This window comes from Gobio gobio (genome assembly GCF_949357685.1).
Source record: "Gobio gobio genome assembly, chromosome: 23".
NCBI classification, from domain to species: domain Eukaryota; kingdom Metazoa; phylum Chordata; class Actinopteri; order Cypriniformes; family Gobionidae; genus Gobio; species Gobio gobio.
The window spans coordinates 24760782-24781481 of record NC_137119.1 but is presented as its reverse complement, the minus strand read 5'-3'; the positions used below and the strand labels follow the sequence as shown (position 1 = coordinate 24781481).

At 38.6% G+C, this 20700-nt stretch overlaps 2 protein-coding genes across 2 annotated transcripts in view; both read right to left on the bottom strand.

Moving 5' to 3' along the window:
• cUnh8orf34 (chromosome Un C8orf34 homolog) overlaps window positions 1–308 on the bottom strand; it is a gene marked incomplete at its 5' end in the record, with an annotated part of 115042 nt that extends 114734 nt beyond the window's left edge. Inside the window, one exon of the mRNA XM_079805684.1 lies at window positions 225–308. Within this exon, the coding sequence (XP_079661810.1) occupies window positions 225–308 (84 nt within the window). The remainder of the gene's footprint in view (window positions 1–224) is intronic.
• Window positions 309–7149: 6841 nt separating this feature from the next.
• prex2 (phosphatidylinositol-3,4,5-trisphosphate-dependent Rac exchange factor 2) overlaps window positions 7150–20700 on the bottom strand; it is a 198951-nt gene continuing 185400 nt past the window's right edge. Inside the window, exons 39-40 of the mRNA XM_079805796.1 lie at window positions 16260–16327; window positions 7150–8303 (exon numbers count right to left, since the gene is read on the bottom strand). Of these exons, the coding sequence (XP_079661922.1) occupies window positions 8258–8303; window positions 16260–16327 (114 nt within the window). The 3' untranslated portion in view covers window positions 7150–8257. The remainder of the gene's footprint in view (window positions 8304–16259; window positions 16328–20700) is intronic.

Below are 20700 nucleotides of genomic sequence, written 5' to 3'. Positions count from 1 at the left end.
AACATCCCGTTTACACTTCCCAATTCAAACCACCTAAAATGAAATAAGATGCTCTTAAAATGTCCCGTGCCATCATCATTCAATAACAATTCAACTCAATGTCTAATTCACATCTAAATCTGCGTTCGAGCAGACACAAGTAGCTCCTGCTTTATTCATTTACAATGCAGCAAAATCCCGGGGTGCCTTACATCTATTGTGGAAAAAAAAAAGTTGTAGCATACCTCAAACAAGGGTCCGATTTTATTCTTCTCCAGGTATGACTGAATTCTTGACTGCTGTACAGACGCCATGAGAATGCGTTGCATTAAACAGCAAATGACTTAGATATCGTTAAATGTAGCCAAGCATCTTCAGACGTGTGGGATTGCGGACGGATCTCTAGCGGGAAGTGATCGGACATCCAGCGCTGAGAGAGCTCGTCTGCTGCTCCAGCAGCACATGCTGAAAGTAACAGGGTTTGGTCACTATCTGATGGGACTATCCCTCCTCCGGTCTCGGCAGAGTAGCTGGCGACGGCTCCTTCCCAAAGCCAATGAAAAAGATTACACCTCAGATCGATGTTCATTGGCTGTTCATGTCTGAGAGACCCGCCCTCGTTGTTTACACAGAGAAAGTGTCATTAACTCATATATCCACACTATTGCTTACCTATTCAAGTTTCAGAAGCATAGTGCGTTAAAATAGCCCACATTAGCAGCACAACATTTCATTCTACATTGCATTATACTTTTAAAGGTACGGTTAGAAAACAAACCTGGATTCATTTTGCAGAAGAACATAGTTTTGGTTGTGCTTAGGCTCTGCGTGACTGCGGATGAATATTTATCATACTGCTCATAAAACATTCACAACTAGACTTAAGAGATATAACAGTTTAGATGCAAAGGATCTCAAGCTGAGCTTAAGATGTTACTGTAGCTATACCCATGTAAGCAATAATGTACAAGAGGCTTTGCTGTATTGTGAATAATTCATGCCTGAAGGGCGTTGTTAGGCACGAGGCGAAGCGAGTCAGCAGTGACTTATTCACGATACAGCACTAGCCTCGAGTACCTTATTTCTTTTATAAAACGGGTACCACACAATACAAGTATTAAAGCCCCCCCCCCCAAAAAAAATATATATATATATATATATATATATATATATATATATATATATATATATTAATGCAACTTTCATGAAGTAAAATCACTATAAGCCTTCCTTCCACTGAAAAAAATAGTCCCAGACCGTGAACAGCAACAGAAGTCACATTGTTACGCCATTAGATGGCGGCAAAGACTGTCTTTATGAGTGAGTCACTCAGTAACGAAGACTTTTATATTAAAGGTCCCGTTTTCCTGTTTTTTTGAAGCTTTGATTGTGTTTAGTGTGCAATATAACATGTGTTCATGTTTCATGTGTAAAAAAAACTGTATTTTTCACACAATTTACTTATCTGTATACCGCTGTTTTCACTGTCCTCAAAACGGCTTAAAAGATTTCCCTGTTCTATGAAGTCCCTCCTTCAGAAACATAACAAGTTCTGATTTTGCCAGCGGTTCCTGTGTTGTGATTTGACAGCAGCTTAGCGCACGTTTCCCGGAAAGGTCACGCCTCTTACCATAACGGGGAGATGAACGCGCTCAAACTACAGTCCCTGAAGGCCAAACAAAGGTGATTTGACTCCGGGATGAAAATAACAGCGTCTGGACGACATGGCGACAAACGCAACCGAACACAACACTTCCTCTTCTCCACGAGGGAGAGCAACAAGACCACGCCCCCTTTTTTGCGTATTCTTGTGGGCGGAGGTTAGTCAACAAACTGTTCTACTGACGTCATTAAAGCAGGATGTACAGGGCTGTAATCCAAACCGGCCGTTCACTTTAGGCTTTGAAAGGGAACTTCTGTTAAATAAAATATCTCGCTTGGCATTGAACTTTGAGCTTTATAATTTCACGAAGAACAGGACCTTTAAAAGGACTGAAACACTTGCGGTTTTGGCCACTTGAGAGCGCATGCACACGACAGTATAGCCCTATTCGCACGGGATTAGTATTATCTGGGGACCTCTGATGATTAGTAATAATTGCAGAGAATGTCTGTGATATTAATCCCGTGCGAATCGGCCATGTCTGTAATTTGTAAAGTAAAAATTCCCCCGCAAATTACCTACCATATTTCGCCAAACACCGAGGTCCTGTGATAATATTAGTCCCGTGCGAATCAGCATCTCTGTGATTTGGCCAGGATTAGGCGGATCGTATATACATTTTTGCAAGGTTTTATTTCCTGTGCGCATTTCTATCTTTATCTTTCACGAAGAATGGAGCTAGGCTGCATATAATGCGCACCGTTATGAATTCCCGTGCGGCCGCGCGGATTATACTCGCAAGCACCCTCCTGAGACCTAAAATGACAAATGGGACACACTGCGGTTTCGTGGACTTAACGGACATGCGCACGCAGCGGCCATTGGAAGTCCACAAGACCGAATATTCACATGGAGTGTGCCATTTGGGACAGGGCCTATGTGTATTTTGCACAACATTTGCAACTGCTTTTTATCATATAATTAGAATCACCACAATTTTAAAATTGTCTTCTGTTAGTTACTTACATAAGGACTACTGAGCAAACATTTAGAAGTTTATTTTAAAAAACAAAGTGTTGAAAATAAAAAAAAAGCTCTGTAAACACTTGCATTTTTGCAACACTATAAGTGTCATCCCAGCTTGTGTTAGGACTTTTGTTATTTCCTGTCTTGTGCCATGTTTTGTAGTTCTTTGTAGTTTTTCATGATGATTCGTTTTCTCCAGGTGTTGCCTATTAGCCACTCCCCCTTGTTATCTTGTTAACCTTGTTTCCCTTTGTACCATATCTATACCCCAGTGCTTCAGTTGTTGTTTGTCGGCCGTTGCTCCTGTATCCTGTTCTTTGTGGATACTATTGTTCTTGGATTTTCTCTGTTTATGTTTTTAATAAATGTTCGTGTTGCATTTGGATTCTCACTCAGCTTCATCCCTGCTCACACGTTACAATAAGTGTGTCCCATCGGGTAATCAAAAGTTATATACACACTTGCAGTCTTCACGCCTACTTGAACACTTGGGCCATACAGGAACAAGTGGTCAAGTGCAAAGACTGCAAGTGTCAGGGCAAAGGAAAACCCCTTAACTGTTAAAAGAGCAAAATAGCGGACATTCAAACAGATTTTTTATTATGAATATAAGACATATGACCCGAAGGAAAATGCTACATCTAAATGCACTCGCTCACTCAATCTCTCTCTCTCACAATACTCTTCTCTACATAATAGAGTAAGCTTCAATGAACAATATCAGTTGAGAACAAATATATGTTTAGGTTGCTAAGAGTGGTTGCTAAGGGTGTTGTGCAGTGATACACACTGTGTTATGCGTTTTGGCTGTTCATTTACACGACAGTGGTGTTTTAGGGCCTGAAAACAGGTATCAAAGTGCAAGTTTTTGAAAACTATAGCGTTATTGTTTGTGTAAACTACAAAAAAACGAATTTGAGGAAAACGGCGACGTCGTGCGCATGCGTATTACGTGTTCACTCTATAGGCACATAGTTTTTCTTTACAAAGTGATATCGCCAACTACTGGCCTGGCAGCATAATACGCCGCATTTTAATAATTTTCGTGGATCCGTGTGAACGGGATCGTTTTGTCATCTATATACGCGAAAAACGCATTTAGTACATCGTTGTCATGTAAACGTACCCTAAATATAAACACTTATCCTGGGGCTTACCATAGTAAATCAAGACAAAAATATGTTTCGGAAGAAGGATTGAAGGTGTATTGACTCGTTATTTACATTTAATTCATTTTGAACCAAAAAAAGTTACATAGTGCAGCTATTAATAAATAAGTGGCTTATTATGGCTTATTATAATGTCTTTTAACTTTAGAACTTTTTAGAACACAGTGTAATGTACGTCTCACTGCACAAGACATAAGACGCGAGCGCAACGATCAAACACGTTCGTCTAGCATGTTCACTTTGAAAAATAATGGAAAAGCGGTGCAGTGGAATGCAAAAACTCCACTAAAGTATTTTATAAATCAAATAGTTCCGGTGCTGCCTTCTGATTGGTCAATACAGCATTCCAGACATGCTGAAATATTCGTTCACTACTCACTTTATTCTTAAAGGATTGGTTCACCCAAAAATGAAAATTAGCCCACTCACCCTCGAGTCATCCTAGGTGTATATGACATTCTTCTTTCAGACGATGCGTTTGTGTAAGAAAAATATGCATATATAAAACTTTATAGACTTAAATATCTAACTTCCGGCGGTCAGCAGTGCGCGAGTCGACTAAAAGAGTGCTCTAAAAGCATTCGCAATACATAAGCTTCAAGGGTTACTCTTTCGTCGTAAAGCGATGCGTACGGCAATCCGCCGGAAGTTAGCTATTTTAGTCTACAAAGTTTTAAATATGGATATTTTTCTTACACAAACGCATCAATTCGCTTCAGAAGACCTGTATTAACACCCCAGAGCCGTGTGGAGCACATTATTTGATGGACAGATGCATTTTTTATGGCCTTCAAAAACAGAGCAACTATTACTGCCATTATAAAGCTTGGATTAGCCTGGACTTTTTTAATATAACTCAGATTTTATTAGTCTGAAAAAAGAATGTCATATACGCCTAGGATAACTTGAGGGTGAGTAAATCATGGGCTAATTTTCATTTTTGGGTGAACTAACCCTTTAAGGAAGGCAGTCCGCCAGAAGCTAGATATTTTACTTTATAACGTGTTAAATATGGAAATTTTTCATACAAAAACCCATCGATTCACTTCAGAAGGCCTTTATTAACCCTCCTTTAAGTAAAATCTGTCCGTTATTCTGCTTGATATTGCAAACTGTTACTTACATTATCTGAAATTATTATCGTAATCATAAACACACTGATTTGTAGCACAAATTATTTTACCACACAGCTTTTGGCATTCTTCCTATTATTTATCTAGCCTGGCTCCGCCCTCCTACGTACTTCCGCTCAATTTAAATTTTCCTTCAGTACTCCGTCTGGGACTGTGGTATATTCTATGGTTTTCTCCAGTCAAATTTTAACCGGTCCAATCAGCGAACAGAAGGAGTGGCTGAGAGCGATGACGTTGATGTTGTGTGCTAGTTTCAGATGACATACACTCACCTAAAGGATTATTAGGAACACCATACTAATACTGTGTTTGACCCCCTTTCGCCTTCAGAACTGCCTTAATTCTACGTGGCATTGATTCAACAAGGTGCTGAAAGCATTCTTTAGAAATGTTGGCCCATATTGATAGGATAGCATCTTGCAATTGATGGAGATTTGTGGGATGCACATCCAGGGCACGAAGCTCCCGTTCCACCACATCCCAAAGATGCTCTATTGGGTTGAGATCTGGTGACTGTGGGGGCCATTTTAGTACAGTGAACTCATTGTCATGTTCAAGAAACCAATTTGAAATGATTCAAGCTTTGTGACATGGTGCATTATCCTGCTGGAAGTAGCCATCAGAGGATGGGTACATGGTGGTCATAAAGGGATGGACATGGTCAGAAACAATGCTCAGGTAGGCCGTGGCATTTAAACGATGACCAATTGGCACTAAGGGGCCTAAAGTGTGCCAAGAAAACATCCCCCACACCATTACACCACCACCACCAGCCTGCACAGTGGTAACAAGGCATGATGGATCCATGATCTCATTCTGTTTACACCAAACTCTGACTCTACCATCTGAATGTCTCAACAGAAATCGAGACTCATCAGACCAGGCAACATTTTTCCAGTCTTCAACTGTCCAATTTTGGTGAGCTTGTGCAAATTGTAGCCTCTTTTTCCTATTTGTAGTGGAGATGAGTGGTACCCGGTGGGGTCTTCTGCTGTTGTAGCCCATCCGCCTCAAGGTTGTGCGTGTTGTGGCCTCACAAATGCTTTGCTGCATACCTCGGTTGTAACGAGTGGTTATTTCAGTCAAAATTGCTCTTCTATCAGCTTGAATCAGTCGGCCCATTCTCCTCTGACCTCTAGCATCAACAAGGCATTTTCGCCCACAGGACTGCCGCATACTGGATGTTTTTCCCTTTTCAGAAACATTCATTGTAAACCCTAGAAATGGTTGTGCGTGAAAATCCCAGTAACTGAGCAGATTGTGAAATACTCAGACTGGCCCGTCTGGCACCAACAACCATGCCACGCTCAAAATTGCTTAAATCACCTTTCTTTCCCATTCTGACATTCAGTTTGGAGTTCAGGAGATTGTCTTGACCAGGATCACACCCCCAACTGCCATGTGATTGGTTGATTAGATAATTGCATTAATGAGAAATTGAACAGGTGCTCCTAATAATCCTTTAGGTGAGTGTACGTCACGACCAAACGTTAGCGATTGGTTATGGCAGATCCAGAGTGGCTCTTGGCAGATCCAATAGTTTTAAACTTCAACAGAGTTCCCGCCTTCAAGGAAGTAAACGCTTGTCAATGGAGAGTGTCCAGACTCTCTGTACAAATGAAATGTATGAGAGTCTGGTAGGACTAGGCTATTATAGTGGCAAATGAATTGCAAATGCCCACACAATCACAGAAAATAGCTTACTTCCGCGTTGCTACATAAGGTGATGTCAGTAATGTTATGTTAAGCACAATATCTTCTAGAATGCTTTTGATTTGCCTAGTAAAATAAAATTATAATTGCAATTGCCTTATACTTCTAACATTACCACTACTACTACTACAATTTTGTATTAATTTATATTCATATTATTTATTATTTAACGTAGGCACCTACGAAGTCCATTACTGTCATTATTTAAATGATTACAGAACATCTGGAAACCATTTACTCCATAAAAACTGCAAGTGACAGTGAGCCCAGGGAAATTATGACAGGTAAACAATGTTTGTCAAAGACAGTTGCCTACATGCAGAGGCCATTAGTGAGATTCTGATTCCAGCTGCACATTTGATGGATGATAGCACAGCACATAAAACAGCTGGGAGTTTGTGTGCACTCAGCACATACTGTCAGGTGCAGACTAAATACATTCACAGGAGAGACATGCGACAGATTTAAATCAAAATCACTTTGCATAAATATTTACAGTGTATAAGAAATATGATAGCATTTTCTTAAACATTTTTATTTGAAATGAATTACAATTTGACATTACAATTTATCGGAGTAATGGGGAAATCAACCTGGTTTTCAGGTTAAAAAGATACATGTATTTGGAAAATCTCAAAATGGGTTAGTTTTATGACAAAATAAATAACTGTTTTTTTTTAACTAAAAACATTTTTACAGTAATATCTTCACATGAATTTATGTTCCCTTCCGGCTGTGTTTATCAGGAGCATGTATCATTCAAAGATGCATTGTATAACATAAAAATATCTTCTGTTTCTCAAAATGGAAGTTAATAAACAATTCCTGTTTAGAGCGGTTTCTCAATATTGCATAGTAATGACTGATTAATTTGTTATTTTAAGCAACACTAATATAACATGTAACACAATAACTCCTGAGTACTGAATATTTTAAATGTGGCGAGACAAAATCATTTATATACCTTTGTAAGTGTGACAAATATATAAACGTGTAACACTGATGACCGTGTCGTATGAACTTTCCAGTACTGTATGTCACTCTAGATTCACTGAGACTGCAGTACTGAGACTGCAACATGTAGCTTAATGCACTATGGTGTTAATAAACTCTAAACAACCTTTACGATTTGAGAAACCTAATAATGTGAAAGCTAAACTGTCAAAGATTTATATGAGAATAGATGAAATCAAATAAAAAAATGCACATAGAGTTGCAATGAGGCTTTTGGATGCTATGGCCAAAAAGGAACTATAAACAACCGTTACGCCTTAACATACGAGACTAAAGCACTGTGCAAATTCTTTTACATGAAGAAAAAAAGTTATTTGAAACAGACATTGATGTGAATGACTTGACAGCAGCTGCGAGATCAGGCATGCTGTTTGTTTGATCTCCGGTCTAGAATGAGATGTGCCATAGCAAAGCATGAAATAAAAATAATGGTGCCTTTAAAAAGCTATGTCAAAAGTCAATAGATATTACGATGTGAACCCTTGAGGTGACAGATGCCTCTGAGCAGGAGAGAGGCTGGACGTCCACACAGTCTTTTTACTTGGACTGTGTGTGTGTGTGTGTGTGTGTGTCGTCTGGTGTTACACCAGGGCTGGTCCAGATCTGGGGAAGAGATGGGTTCAGGGTTCGCCATCAGGAGGTGGAGGCTGACACAGTTTGTACAATCTGTTAATAGAATTCAAAAAATATTAAAATATATGTACATCATATATTAAATGTGTGTGTGTGTGTCCAAAAGAATGGCAATACCAGAAATCCTTGACCTTGTGGGGGACATGTTTTGGTCCCAGCTTATAAATCATACTAGGTTATGTTTTTTGAAAATGTAAAAATGCAGAAAGTTTTCGATGATGAGTAGGGTTAGGGGATAGAATATACAGTTTGTACAGTATAAAGACCATGTCTATGGAAAGTCTACGTGAAGATATAAAAACAAATTTATGTGTGTGTTTGTTTTTGTGATTTATAAGGACACAAATTTGTGTAATGACACGGGTATTACGACATACACATATGAGGACATTTCATAAAAACATACTAAACAATGTTTTATAAGAAATGTAAAAATGCAGAATGTTTCCTGTGATGGGTAGGTTTAGGGGTTGTGTAAGGGGATAGAATGTACAGTTTAAAAACCATTACGCCTATGGAATAGCAAAACAAACCTGTGTGTGTTCCTGGTAATCCCTACATTACGGGGACCAAATATCCCCACAAGGATAGTAACACCAGCACATTTTGACTTTATGGGGACTTTTTTTGGTCTCCATGAGGAAAACATCTTATAAATCATACATTAAGTGATTTTTGTTTTTTTGAAAATGTAAAGATGCAGAACGTTTTCTGTGGAGGGTTTGTTTAAGGGTGACGGGATAGCATATACAGTTTGTACAATATAAAAATCCTCACGTCTTTGGGAAGTCCCCATAAAACATGGAAACCAGTTTGTGTGGTCATGAAAGAGAGAGAATATGCATGGGAGCAAACTATATCTCCTGCAGGAAAATAATGACACGGGTATTAAACTGGTATAACAACATAAAAATGAAATGTGAGTACATTTCATATGCCCTCATATTTAAAATAGCTTTAAAACCAATGTTTTATAATAAATGTAAAAATCCTGATGGGTAGGTTTAGGAGTAGGGGTAGTGTAGGGGGATAGAATGTACAGTTTGTACAGTATGAAAACCATTACGTCTATGGAATGTCCTCACTTAGATAGCAAAACAAACCTGTGTGTGTGTGTGTGTGCGTTATGGGGACCAAATATCCCCACAAGGATAGTAACACCAGCACATTTTGACCTTTTTTTTGGTCTCCATGAGGAATTTCATCTTATAAAGACAGATTTTAGTTTTTTTTTTTTTAAATGTAAAGATGCAGAACGTTTTCTGTGATGGGTTTGTTTAAGAGTGACGGCATAGCATACACAATTTATACAATATAAAAATCATCACGTCTATTGGAAGCCCCAATAAAACATGGAAACCAGTTTGTGTGGTCACGAAAGAGAGAGAATATGCATGAGAGCCAAACTATATTTCCTGCAGGAAAATAGAATGAAACACATTAAAAAGCAGACCTACTCATTCTCTCTCAGCAGGTTCAAAACTCCAATGTAAACTCTAATCTGTCACAGTCACTTGAGGTCCGTGGGGAGATGTTCTGTAGTGTGACCCTGAAGACAATGACTCATGGCTTTTCATAGCGTGTTGCATGTGATCATTGCTGCGTGGCTTACGTTTATTTAGCATATAACAAATGCTGCCTAAATCCAAGAATTTGAGCTCAGAAGGACACATTAGCTTGTGTATTAGACAAATCTAAGTGTATGTGCTGACTGTTTTACATCATTTACAAATGAGAATAAAATAAAATGATAAATATAGCGTTACATCATGTCTTAACCAGGCACAACGTGACAGTCTGTCCACACTGTACGAGAAACTGCAATGTGACATTATCACAGCCAATTAGAACATTGCTGTGTGGAGGTGGATTTAGGACCCAAGACTGAAGTAATGATGCTGAAAACTTTGCCATAACACAAATAAATGACATTTTAAAATGCCTCATTATGCTATTTTATAGCTTCCTAATTTTGTTTTGTCTCCTACAACAGGTTTACATGCATCAAAGGTTAAAAAACACTTTAATTTTCTCGTAATACACATTGCACATCACCACATTTTTCAATGATTCGCAAACGACTTTCTGAGTCTCTCTAAATCTCACCTTTCCGTGAGCTACTCTGCTCTGATTGGCCAGACGGCCCAGTCTGTTTTTTGATTGGTCTACCGCTTACATCGCTTTTCAGAAGCTAAACGGCCATTACCAAAACTGAACTTCAGCTCCGTGCGGAGGCTTTCTCAGTCCTCAGCGATTGTACACACTGTAAAGACAGTAACGATGACGTCGATTTTATCATATCAATCCGAACACGAGTCCAACTATAAAAACATTGGAAGAACTAGTTATTCAACCCGAACCTTCATCGTAAGGACGACTTGAGCAGGATATTTCTCAGTGATGCTACTCAGTTTGAGATACATTATGAACTCCTCACCATCAGCATTAACAAGTGTATGCCCATCAACAAACCCCTGTGTATATTTTTAATGTATTGCGGTGCACATGCGGGAACTGTCTCAATAACAGCGCGTACGTTATCCGAGCACTAACGTTAATGACTGATATAACATTAAAGTTTGCAAATCTTGCTCCAACTTTACTCAAAGTAGTAAGAACGACAGACAATCTGCATTAATAGACAACAGTTTTAGGTAATAGTGGCACACAGCTGATTTGCAGAAGTATTTCAGTAAGACGGTAATAACGTGAGTTAGCTGGTCAGCCAGAAACGTACACAATATGAAACACAAAACGACGTATTTCGAACACCCGGTAGAAAATATATACAACAATAATTATTCATACTTACAGGTTGTGATTCTGAGGAGTAAACTGGTCCAAATAAACTGGGCACTGACCCATCTTTAAAGAGCAAGCGTTTTGCGAATCCTGCGTTGAACTTTTGAGATTTGAAGATTTGAGAAGCATGCGGCGGACAACGTAGAGCATAGGTGGGCATTATGCACGTGTCTTTAATAGTGACGTAGAACCACAACGCAGTGGGATTCGAATTACAAATGACTCCTTTAGGCGGTTCAGAGTTGATTCTTTCTTTTGGGAGACAATAACTTTATTTATTGTGCGCTTTCTACTTGACAACTTTGCAGAACGTTTACATTCACAAACAGCTATAGCACACACTGCATGAAAGGGAATATTCGAAAAACCATAATAGGGTCACTTTAAAATACATTAAAATAAAATAAAAAAACTGTTATTTTAATTGTAATATTAATTCACAAAATGACAGTTTTTACTGTTTTTTTGGTCAAATAAATGCAGCATTGTTGAGCATAAGAAACTTATTTCAAAAATCTCACTGACTCCAAACTTTTAAAAGGTACTGTGGCACATGTTGTGTTTTTATGTTTTATCGGGACATTCCATAGACATAGGCCTGGTTTCACAGACGGGGCTTAGATTAAACCAGGATTAGATCTTAGATCAATTAGGACAAAAAAACATTACTGGTGTGCATCTCGAGACAAAACAATGGCACAGACATATTTTAAGACATATAATATCTGTGCAGGTTGCTTTCTTTTAAAACAGCTCAAACATGCATTTTAAACTGGGCCTAGCTTAAGTCTTGTCTGTGAAACCATGGGATAGTTATTTTTATACTGCACAAATTGTATATTCTATCCCCTAACCCTAAACCTAGCCATCACAGAAAACCTTCTGCATTTTTACATTAAAAAAAAAACAGTGTTCATCAATAAAATGTTTTTTAATCCACTTCCCTCGTGAGGACCTGTACACACACACACACACACACACACACACACACACACACACACACACACACACACACACACACACACACACACACACACACACACACACACACACACACACACACACACACACACACACACACACAATACAAACTGTCTATTCCATCTATACTAACCCTACTCCTAACCCTACCCATCACACACACACACACACACACACACACACTATACAAACTGTCTATTCCATCTATACTAACCCTACTCCTAACCCTACCCATCACACAAAACTTTCGAAATTTTTACATTTAAAAAAAAAAAAAAAAACTTCTGTATGATTACTCATGGGAACCTCAATTTAGGTCCGCATGCGACTCAAGTCTCCATGAGTCAGTGTGCATTCAGGCTGAAGTCCCCACCAGGATAGAAAAACATGAACACACACACCTGCAGTAATGTCATGGCTGTTCTAATAGAGGACATGCACTTTATGTTGAAGAATATGTGTTGTGAATTTAATACCCTGCAGGTTTCTGTTCAATTTCATTGTAAATGGCTGAAAACAACATAATGCTTACATTTGCAAGAATGCTGTGCCTTTTGTTTCATACGGCTGTACTGCAGGGGTTTATTTGGAGAATAAATACCGAACAGCTGTTCCTGAGTTTCTGTCTCAAGTAAAACTGTGGGCCTTTTATTACTAGATTTGCATTTTCCAAAAGACATACGAGCCCTCGCAAGGCAGCAAATAAAAGTGTTATACAGTATAGCTGTAGGTGATATGCACTGAAAAGTCTAAAATATTATTTCATACTGAATCAGCCTAAATGTACTAAACAGGATTAGGGCCAAGCAATAATACAAAAAATAAAACCATCTCGAAAGTCATTATAATGTGAAATTAAACTCGTTAAATTTCAAGAATAAAGTCCTTGTGTTTCGAGAAAAAACTCAAATAAAATGTTGAGAATAAACATACTTTTCTCGAAACCCAATGACTTTATTCTCAAAATGTAATGAGTTTATTCTCTACATTTTATTTAGACTTTTTTCCTTGAAATTTAACAAGTTTAATCTCGTATTATAATGACTTTAATCTTGAGATGTTTTAATTTTTTTATTTTTGCTTGGCCCTAATCCTCTTTCGTATAAATGCATTCATTTATACCAACATTTTAATGGGTTAAATCAAGTAAAACATAAAAAGGTAACCACTTTTTCCAGTGTAGCTTATAGGCTTTTCCACAGTTCAGTATGCAAACACATGCAACAAAGAAGCCCAATCACAATTCAGTATGCAAATATTACAATGAAAAACATTCAGTCATGAAGTCAAGGTGACTTTCAAACCTTACATTTAACCTTAAACTTACATTTTAAAAGTAGACCTAAAAAAGCAGACCACCTAAAGCTGTAATTACTTACAAAAGTTTGCACATTAAAGAGCTTTAAGGGTTAGTTTAACAAAAAAAATGTGTCTTCCCGGTCATAAGTGACCGGACCACTGATCTATATAAATTATATATTTAAATAGATCAGTGGACCGGGCACCTAAAAATGAAACTTCCTCCACCCCAGTAAAACCAATGCAAATTATATTTGAGGTGATTTGATGGTATTTTTTAATATTTATGCGATAATTATGGTCTATTTTTGCCATTTAAAATTATACACTTTTTTTTCGTAATTCTTTTTATTTAATTTTTATTATTGCAGTATTTCAGGTTAAAATAGAGACTAGGCCTTCAAAATAATTTTTTTTGAAGGCAGATTAGCGCCCTCTTTTGGAATTATTTAAGAAATGCAAACATGCAAACATGGGTGTAATCACTAGAGGTCTCTATGGAAAGGCTTGAGAATTCCCTAGTTCTGTTTTGGACACATTTAATGTTTTTTTTGTTGTTGATGGATTTGAATATATATTTAAAAAATCTCAAAGACTATTTATTATAAAGTTTTAGATTTTTTTTGTTTTGTTAGAAATATAGATTTTTTTCTGTGAATGTGTTTTTGCAGATTTCCCATTCATTTCCTATGGTGTCATTTTTGACCGAAGAGCACAAGTGGGAGTATTTTTTTTACGACCATTTAGCATGCTCGAACCATACCCGCAATTTTTTTATGTCTTCACATACCTAATGCTAGAAAAGTCACCAAGTTTCATATCATTCTGATGAAGCTGTGAATTTTAAAAATTCCAATGTGGTTCATAGGTTCAGATTTTCATAGGTGTGTGTGTGTGTGTGTATAAGTGTGCGTGTGTGTGAGAGTGGATGTGTCAATATCACACTCTTGATGTTTTAGAGTGTCACTCCTTTACTGCTGTGTACTTTTTTCAACATCGTGGCCGATTTGTAGATTGTACACACAAATATTCCGAGAATTTTTGTGTTTTTGCCGATTTCCCATTAATTTCCTATGGTCGGTCATTTATGACCGAAGACAATCAACGCTACTTTTTTTTTTTTACGACCAATTAGCATGCTCGAACCTAATGCTAGAAAAGTCACCAAGGTTCATATCATTCCGATGAAGCAGTGATTTTTAACATTTCAAAACAGAAAATGTTCTGGTCAGAAATGACCGAAGTGCACCAGAGGGTTTTAGGGTGCTTTCACACTTGGTTCGATTGCCTGGACCGAACCCCAGTTCGATTGCTCCCCCCTCCCCCTGCTGGACTGTGTTCATATTATATTATTTGGATCCGAACCGGGGTGCGTTTGCGTCATCAAAGCAGCAGCTGTTTACCCGGTTGCTTAGTAACGACAGCGAGCGTGAAGGCGGCAAAATGCATAGCGTTGCTCACCTCACTTTTATATTTTAGTTTTTTTAACCGTTGGTTTTGTTTCTAAAGCTTCAGTACGTAATGGCACTTGCGTCTATATGCCGCAAATGTACTGCAATGCTCTAAAGAATGCTGAAGACGAGCAGAAATGAGGTTTACAGCTCTCTGCTTGCAGTACGTCAGTCACGCTCGTCAGGAAAATGAGTGAAACACACAAACACACATTTTTATCAAACCATACGTCATTAATAGCGATTCACTTCCGCGATTTAGTACGATTGCGTTCACATCAGCAGCGAACCGTACCGGAGTTCATATGATTTGTACCCCAGACCACCCTTTTTAAGCGGACTCTGGTACGGTGCGCGGGTGCGCACCCGAGTTCGGAAGACCGTGTTCACATCATCCAAACGTACCGAACACTGACGTCAATCGAACCCGGGTGCGCACCAAAACTGCTCGTGTGAAAGCACCCTTAAAGACCCGGACAAATGAAGCTGACGGTCGGCTGTCGGGCAATGTTGGGCCGTTTTTGAGCATTGGTCGGCCTCGTTTTTTCGGTGTGCTCCGCACTGTTGACTTTAGTCGGTTGCTGTGTGTTTTTTCTTTGTCCCAGTCAGCAAGTTGAATCAGCGTCGTGAGAGAGAGAACTCTGATTGGCTGTTCAGCTTAGCGAATTAAAGCAAAAGCGATGAAAGCGAGCAAAAAAGTCAAGACGGTAAAGCCAACAGGCTGTTAAAATTTTACGCCATCTTACCTGATCATTCAAATACGCAAATATTTTCATAATAACGAGCCAAGTGGAATGAAGAAAGTGATCAGCATGATTGATATTTAAAATGGTAAGCAAGCGCTGCTTTGTATGGTTTGTTTATTTGCAGTCCTAATTTCGGTTTCCCTTTTTAAAAGATGAAAATAGACTTGATACCTGCTGATATAGACATATTTACTTACACGCAGGCGCAGAACGCACATGCTAGTAGTCCTTTTGGTGTGTTCAAGCGTAGCTTTCTGGCCAAGACGCAGCCGACGATGTAGTGAGTTTATATTCTGTTTTGATTTAGTTTTCTTTGTTCTGTTCCTGTTTGCCTGATTTCTAGTTAATCTCCTCATTCAGTCCTTTGTTGTTTTGTCAAGGTGGTGGTTGCAAGTGTTGCTTTCGTCGCCGCTAGTTCTTTGATGTCGGTTTTGGTGTGTCCTGGGTTTTAGAGGCTTACAGTAAACCCCTCATTAGAACGTTTGAGGCATATCAATATAGTGTTTTAATAATACTGGAGGCCTAAGCATTTTTCTGAAATGTGTAAATCTTTGAACCATGGCATTTAGGACTAAAATTATTTCATGCACATTTTGGGAAAGGTTAGTGAAAACCACAGTGTGAATGTGAGGGGGCTGAAATAATTGTGTGTGTGCGTGTGTGTGTGTGTGTGTGTGTGTGTAAAGTGGCGTGAGGGCCGCTCTGGTTACCTTGGCACTGTCGACGGAGTGCGGTCTCTCACTCCCAGGTTCTTGGCTGAGTTCTGCACTCTTGCTCCCTAAAAAGAGCCATAATTATAAATGACTTGCAGGCCTGTCAGAACAGTTATTCTTTAAATAAGCATGACCATATTCTATGTCCAGTCGGTCAAAGGTGAGAAGTGGCGTCATTCACAGAAGCTGTGTTGTATATTGCTGTGGAAGTAATATGAAATATCCACACTAAGAGGCAAAATAAAATAAAGGGGAGTAGAAAAAGAAAAGAAAAACAACACCTAAAATGTCTTTATTAAGACTGACTTCGATATTTTAGTTGAATTAATTACATGATACACCAAATAATTCATTAACCTAAGATTAATTAATCTTTGATGAGTTAAGTTTGCAAATGTTTTGCATTTACGTGGTATTTCAAGCGTGAATTGCTTTGATGGTAGAAAAACTCCCCATAACTTAATTTATGAACCGGTCAGGAGGTTTGATTAATTGCATTAATGTTTCCATTATGACACAAAATAAATGAATGTAATAAATGAATACACTAACGTAATTAACATAAATGAATATGTTAAACTGTCAGCAATGAGATCTGGGGAATTTGGAGGCCAAGTCAACACCTCAAACTCCTTCCTGAACCATTTTTGCTTTGTGACAGGGCGCATTATCCTGCTGAAAGAGGTCACAGCCACCAGGGAATACCGTTTCCATGAAAGGGTGTACATGGTCTGCAACAATGCTTAGGTAGATGGTACGTGTCAAAGTAGCATACACATGGATGGCAGGACCCAAGGTTTCGGCGGTGGAAAGGGGTCAGCATTGGCACCCTGACTGGTCTGTGGCTATGCGGTCCCATACGCAACAAACTGCGGGCACTGTGTATTCTGACACCTTTCTATCAGAACCAGCATTAACTACTTGAGCAATTTGAGCTCCAGTAGCTCGTCTGTTTGATCAGACCACACGGGCCAGCCTTCACTTCCCACGTGCATCAATGAGCCTTGGCCGCCCATGACCCTTTCACCGGTTCACCGCTGTTCCTTTCTTGGACCACTTTTGATAGATACTGACCACTGCAGACCGGGAACACCCCACAAGAGCTGCAGTTTTGGAGATGCTCTGACCCAGTCGTCTAGCCATCACAATTTGGCCCTTGTCAAACTCGCTCAAATCCTTACACTTGCCAATTTTTCCTGCTTCTAACACATCAACTTTGAGGACAAAATGTTCACTTGCTGCCTAATATATCCCACCCACTAACAGGTGCCGTGAAGAATCAGTGTTGTTTTAAAACAATTGAAATAATTATACTATTTTTTATTAATAGTTAATTGTTTTTTTCATTTTCATTATTCATTTTTATTTCAGTTTTAGTTATTTTAGTACATCAAGTTAAACTAAATGAAAATGTTGCACTGACAACTAGGCAACAGGCTTTTATAGGTTTAATAAAGATTTTTAAAATATTTTATTTCAGTTATTGTTTATTTTATTTCAAGTAACGAAAATGCTTTTTTTGCTTTAGTTTCAGTCAACTTGTCACGGTGGGTGGTTGATAAAGGCGCACGATGACGGAACTGGTGAAAATTATGTCTTTAATCAAGTAACACACTCTGATGAAGATAACCATGTTCACACAAACAATAACCGACGAGGACTGAACAGAACATGGAGAATCAATACACATAGCAAATGAGGACACTACGGTGGCCCAGTAGTGCACAACACAACGAAATATAAAAAGCAAACATAAGTTCACAACACAACGAAAACAAGCCACAACACAACGAAAAAGCCACAACACAATGGAAACAAGCCACAACACAAATAAATCAAGCCACAACACAACGGAAACAAGCCACAACACAAATAAATCAAGCCACAACACAACGAAATCAAGCAACAACACAAATAAATCAAGCCACAACACAATGGAAAAGCCACAACACAACGAAATCAAGCCACAACACAACGGAAATGCTCCCAATCACTCGGGGGCACTCAGAGCGTGGTAAAGTTGCCACTGTTCTATAAAATCGGCAATCTTACAAAGATATCAATACCACAATTAGTTTGAACAGTATATAGGCTAACCATTGTTTATCTACATTAAATATTAATTCAAAATCACCTACATGCATTATAGCTGCATATTTATGCTCGAGAATGCTTTGACCCGATACCACGGCGCTAAGGGAACGTCTGCCAATTCCACCAAGTGGTTGAAACGTATAATTTGTATGAATTAAAATTACTTTTAACATTTAAAAACAGACATGTTAAAATTCCACAGATTGATTGTATTGGTAAAACTGACTTAGTAATGCACAACACAACATTGGAATTTAAAAATAAAATAAAAAGTTAATTTAATTCATTCAAATGATATGTTTCAACTTGGTGGAATTGGCAGACGTTCCCTTAGCGCCGAGGCAGCGGGTCAAAGCGTTCTTGAGTATAAACATTCAGCTATTATGCACGTAGGTGATTTTGAATTGATATTTCATGTCGATATACAATTGCACACTCAAAACTGATCGTAGTGTTTAAATATTTGTAAGACTGGCAAATCTTTAGAACAATGCAAGGAAAACTAACTTTACCGTACTCCGAGAGTCCCCTAGTGGTCGGGAGCATTTCCGTTGTGTTGTGGCTATTTCGTTGTGTTGTGGATTTTTCGTTGTGTTGTGGCTTTATTTCGTTGTGTTGTGGCTTCATTCCGTTGTGTTGTGGCTTTATTTCGTTGTGTTGTGGCTTAATTTCGTTGTGTTGTGGCTTTTTCGTTGTGTTGTGGCTTAATTTCGTTGTGTTGTGGCTTTTTCGTTGTGTTGTGGCTATTTCGTTGTGTTGTGGCTTTATTTCGTTGTGTTGTGGCTTTATTTCGTTGTGTTGTGGCTTCATTTCGTTGTGTTGTGGCTTTTTCGTTGTGTTGTGGCTTTTTCGTTGAGTTGTGGCTTGATTTATTTGTGTTGTGGCTTTTTCGTTGTGTTGTGGCTTGTTTTCGTTGTGTTGTGGCTATTTCGTTGTGTTGTGGCTTTATTTCGTTGTGTTGTGGCTTCATTTCGTTGTGTTGTGGCTTTTTCGTTGTGTTGTGGCTTTATTTCGTTGTGTTGTGGCTTCATTTCGTTGTGTTGTGGCTTCATTTCGTTGTGTTGTGGCTTTTTCGTTGTGTTGTGGCTTCATTCCGTTGTGTTGTGGCTATTTCGTTGTGTTGTGGATTTTTCATTGTGTTGTGGCTTGATTTCGTTGTGTTGTGGCTTAATTTCGTTGTGTTGTGGCTTCATTCCGTTGTGTTGTGAACTTGTGTATGCTTTTTAAATTTCGTTGTGTTGTGCACTACTGGGCCACCGTAGGACACTAAACAGGCACAGCTGGACAGAGATTAACTAATTAACTGATGAGGACAAGACAGAAAATTAACTCAACTGAACATACACAACTATAATAATAACCATGATATATATATATATATATATATATATATATATATATATATATATATTTATATATTTATACATTTTATAAATATATTTTATATAATATGTGTTGTGAAATATACACCCAAGACCAAACATCTTTTGAAATGAAATCATCCAATTTCTTTTCAATATCTGTACCATGGGAAAATAACTTTTTTTTAAAATTTGCACCGGTACTTCTATTTTTAAATAATTGATATAATAATTTCCTGTTCTTTTCCTCTTCGGCTGCACAAGTCAGCCTGGCCTTTCTTCCTTCGTAGACACTGTAGCTCATATTTCATTGGAAAAGTGCACAGGTAGAAGGTCCTGCAAGCCCCATCTTTCGTCACAGTTCATCAATGCTAACCTTGTCAGATGTGTTAGATGGACTTGTTTGTGATCGTAAATTAGAATTTAAAATCATACTCATACAACACGCGTAGTCGTTGCCTGTGAGTTAGAGGCACCCAACATCCTGTCCCACGGTACATGAATCACAGGCCTGTTTAACAGACAGCGTTTTTATCCCGAGTGGAATCCTATCACGTCAAAATGAAAAATGGCCACCTGCGCCCTGACGTAGGAGCGAAAACATGTATCTTGCGCATTTTACAAACATTAGCTGTTTCCGCAAATAGCTCTGCAGGTCGGGTTGACGTGAGGCGTCTCGGCAGGTGCGTCTGGAACACCAACGGGGGAAGTTTGTGCTGCATAAACACTGCTGGAGGAAGTCTGTGATTGTGAGTTCAGCACTTCAGTGTACAGGTACTCTGTCTTTCTGACGACTGCTGGCCTGTGAGTGTATCAGGCATGGGCGGCACCATGGTCAGTCCCTTATCATGTCATGATAACATCAGCAATTACACCACCAGAGTCAAGCCCTTGCCTACTGCTTTCCTGGGACTTTCAAAGATACGGCTGGACAAAGAGGAGAAGGACTGAGATATGAGAGGACAAGAACACAAAGATCCGTT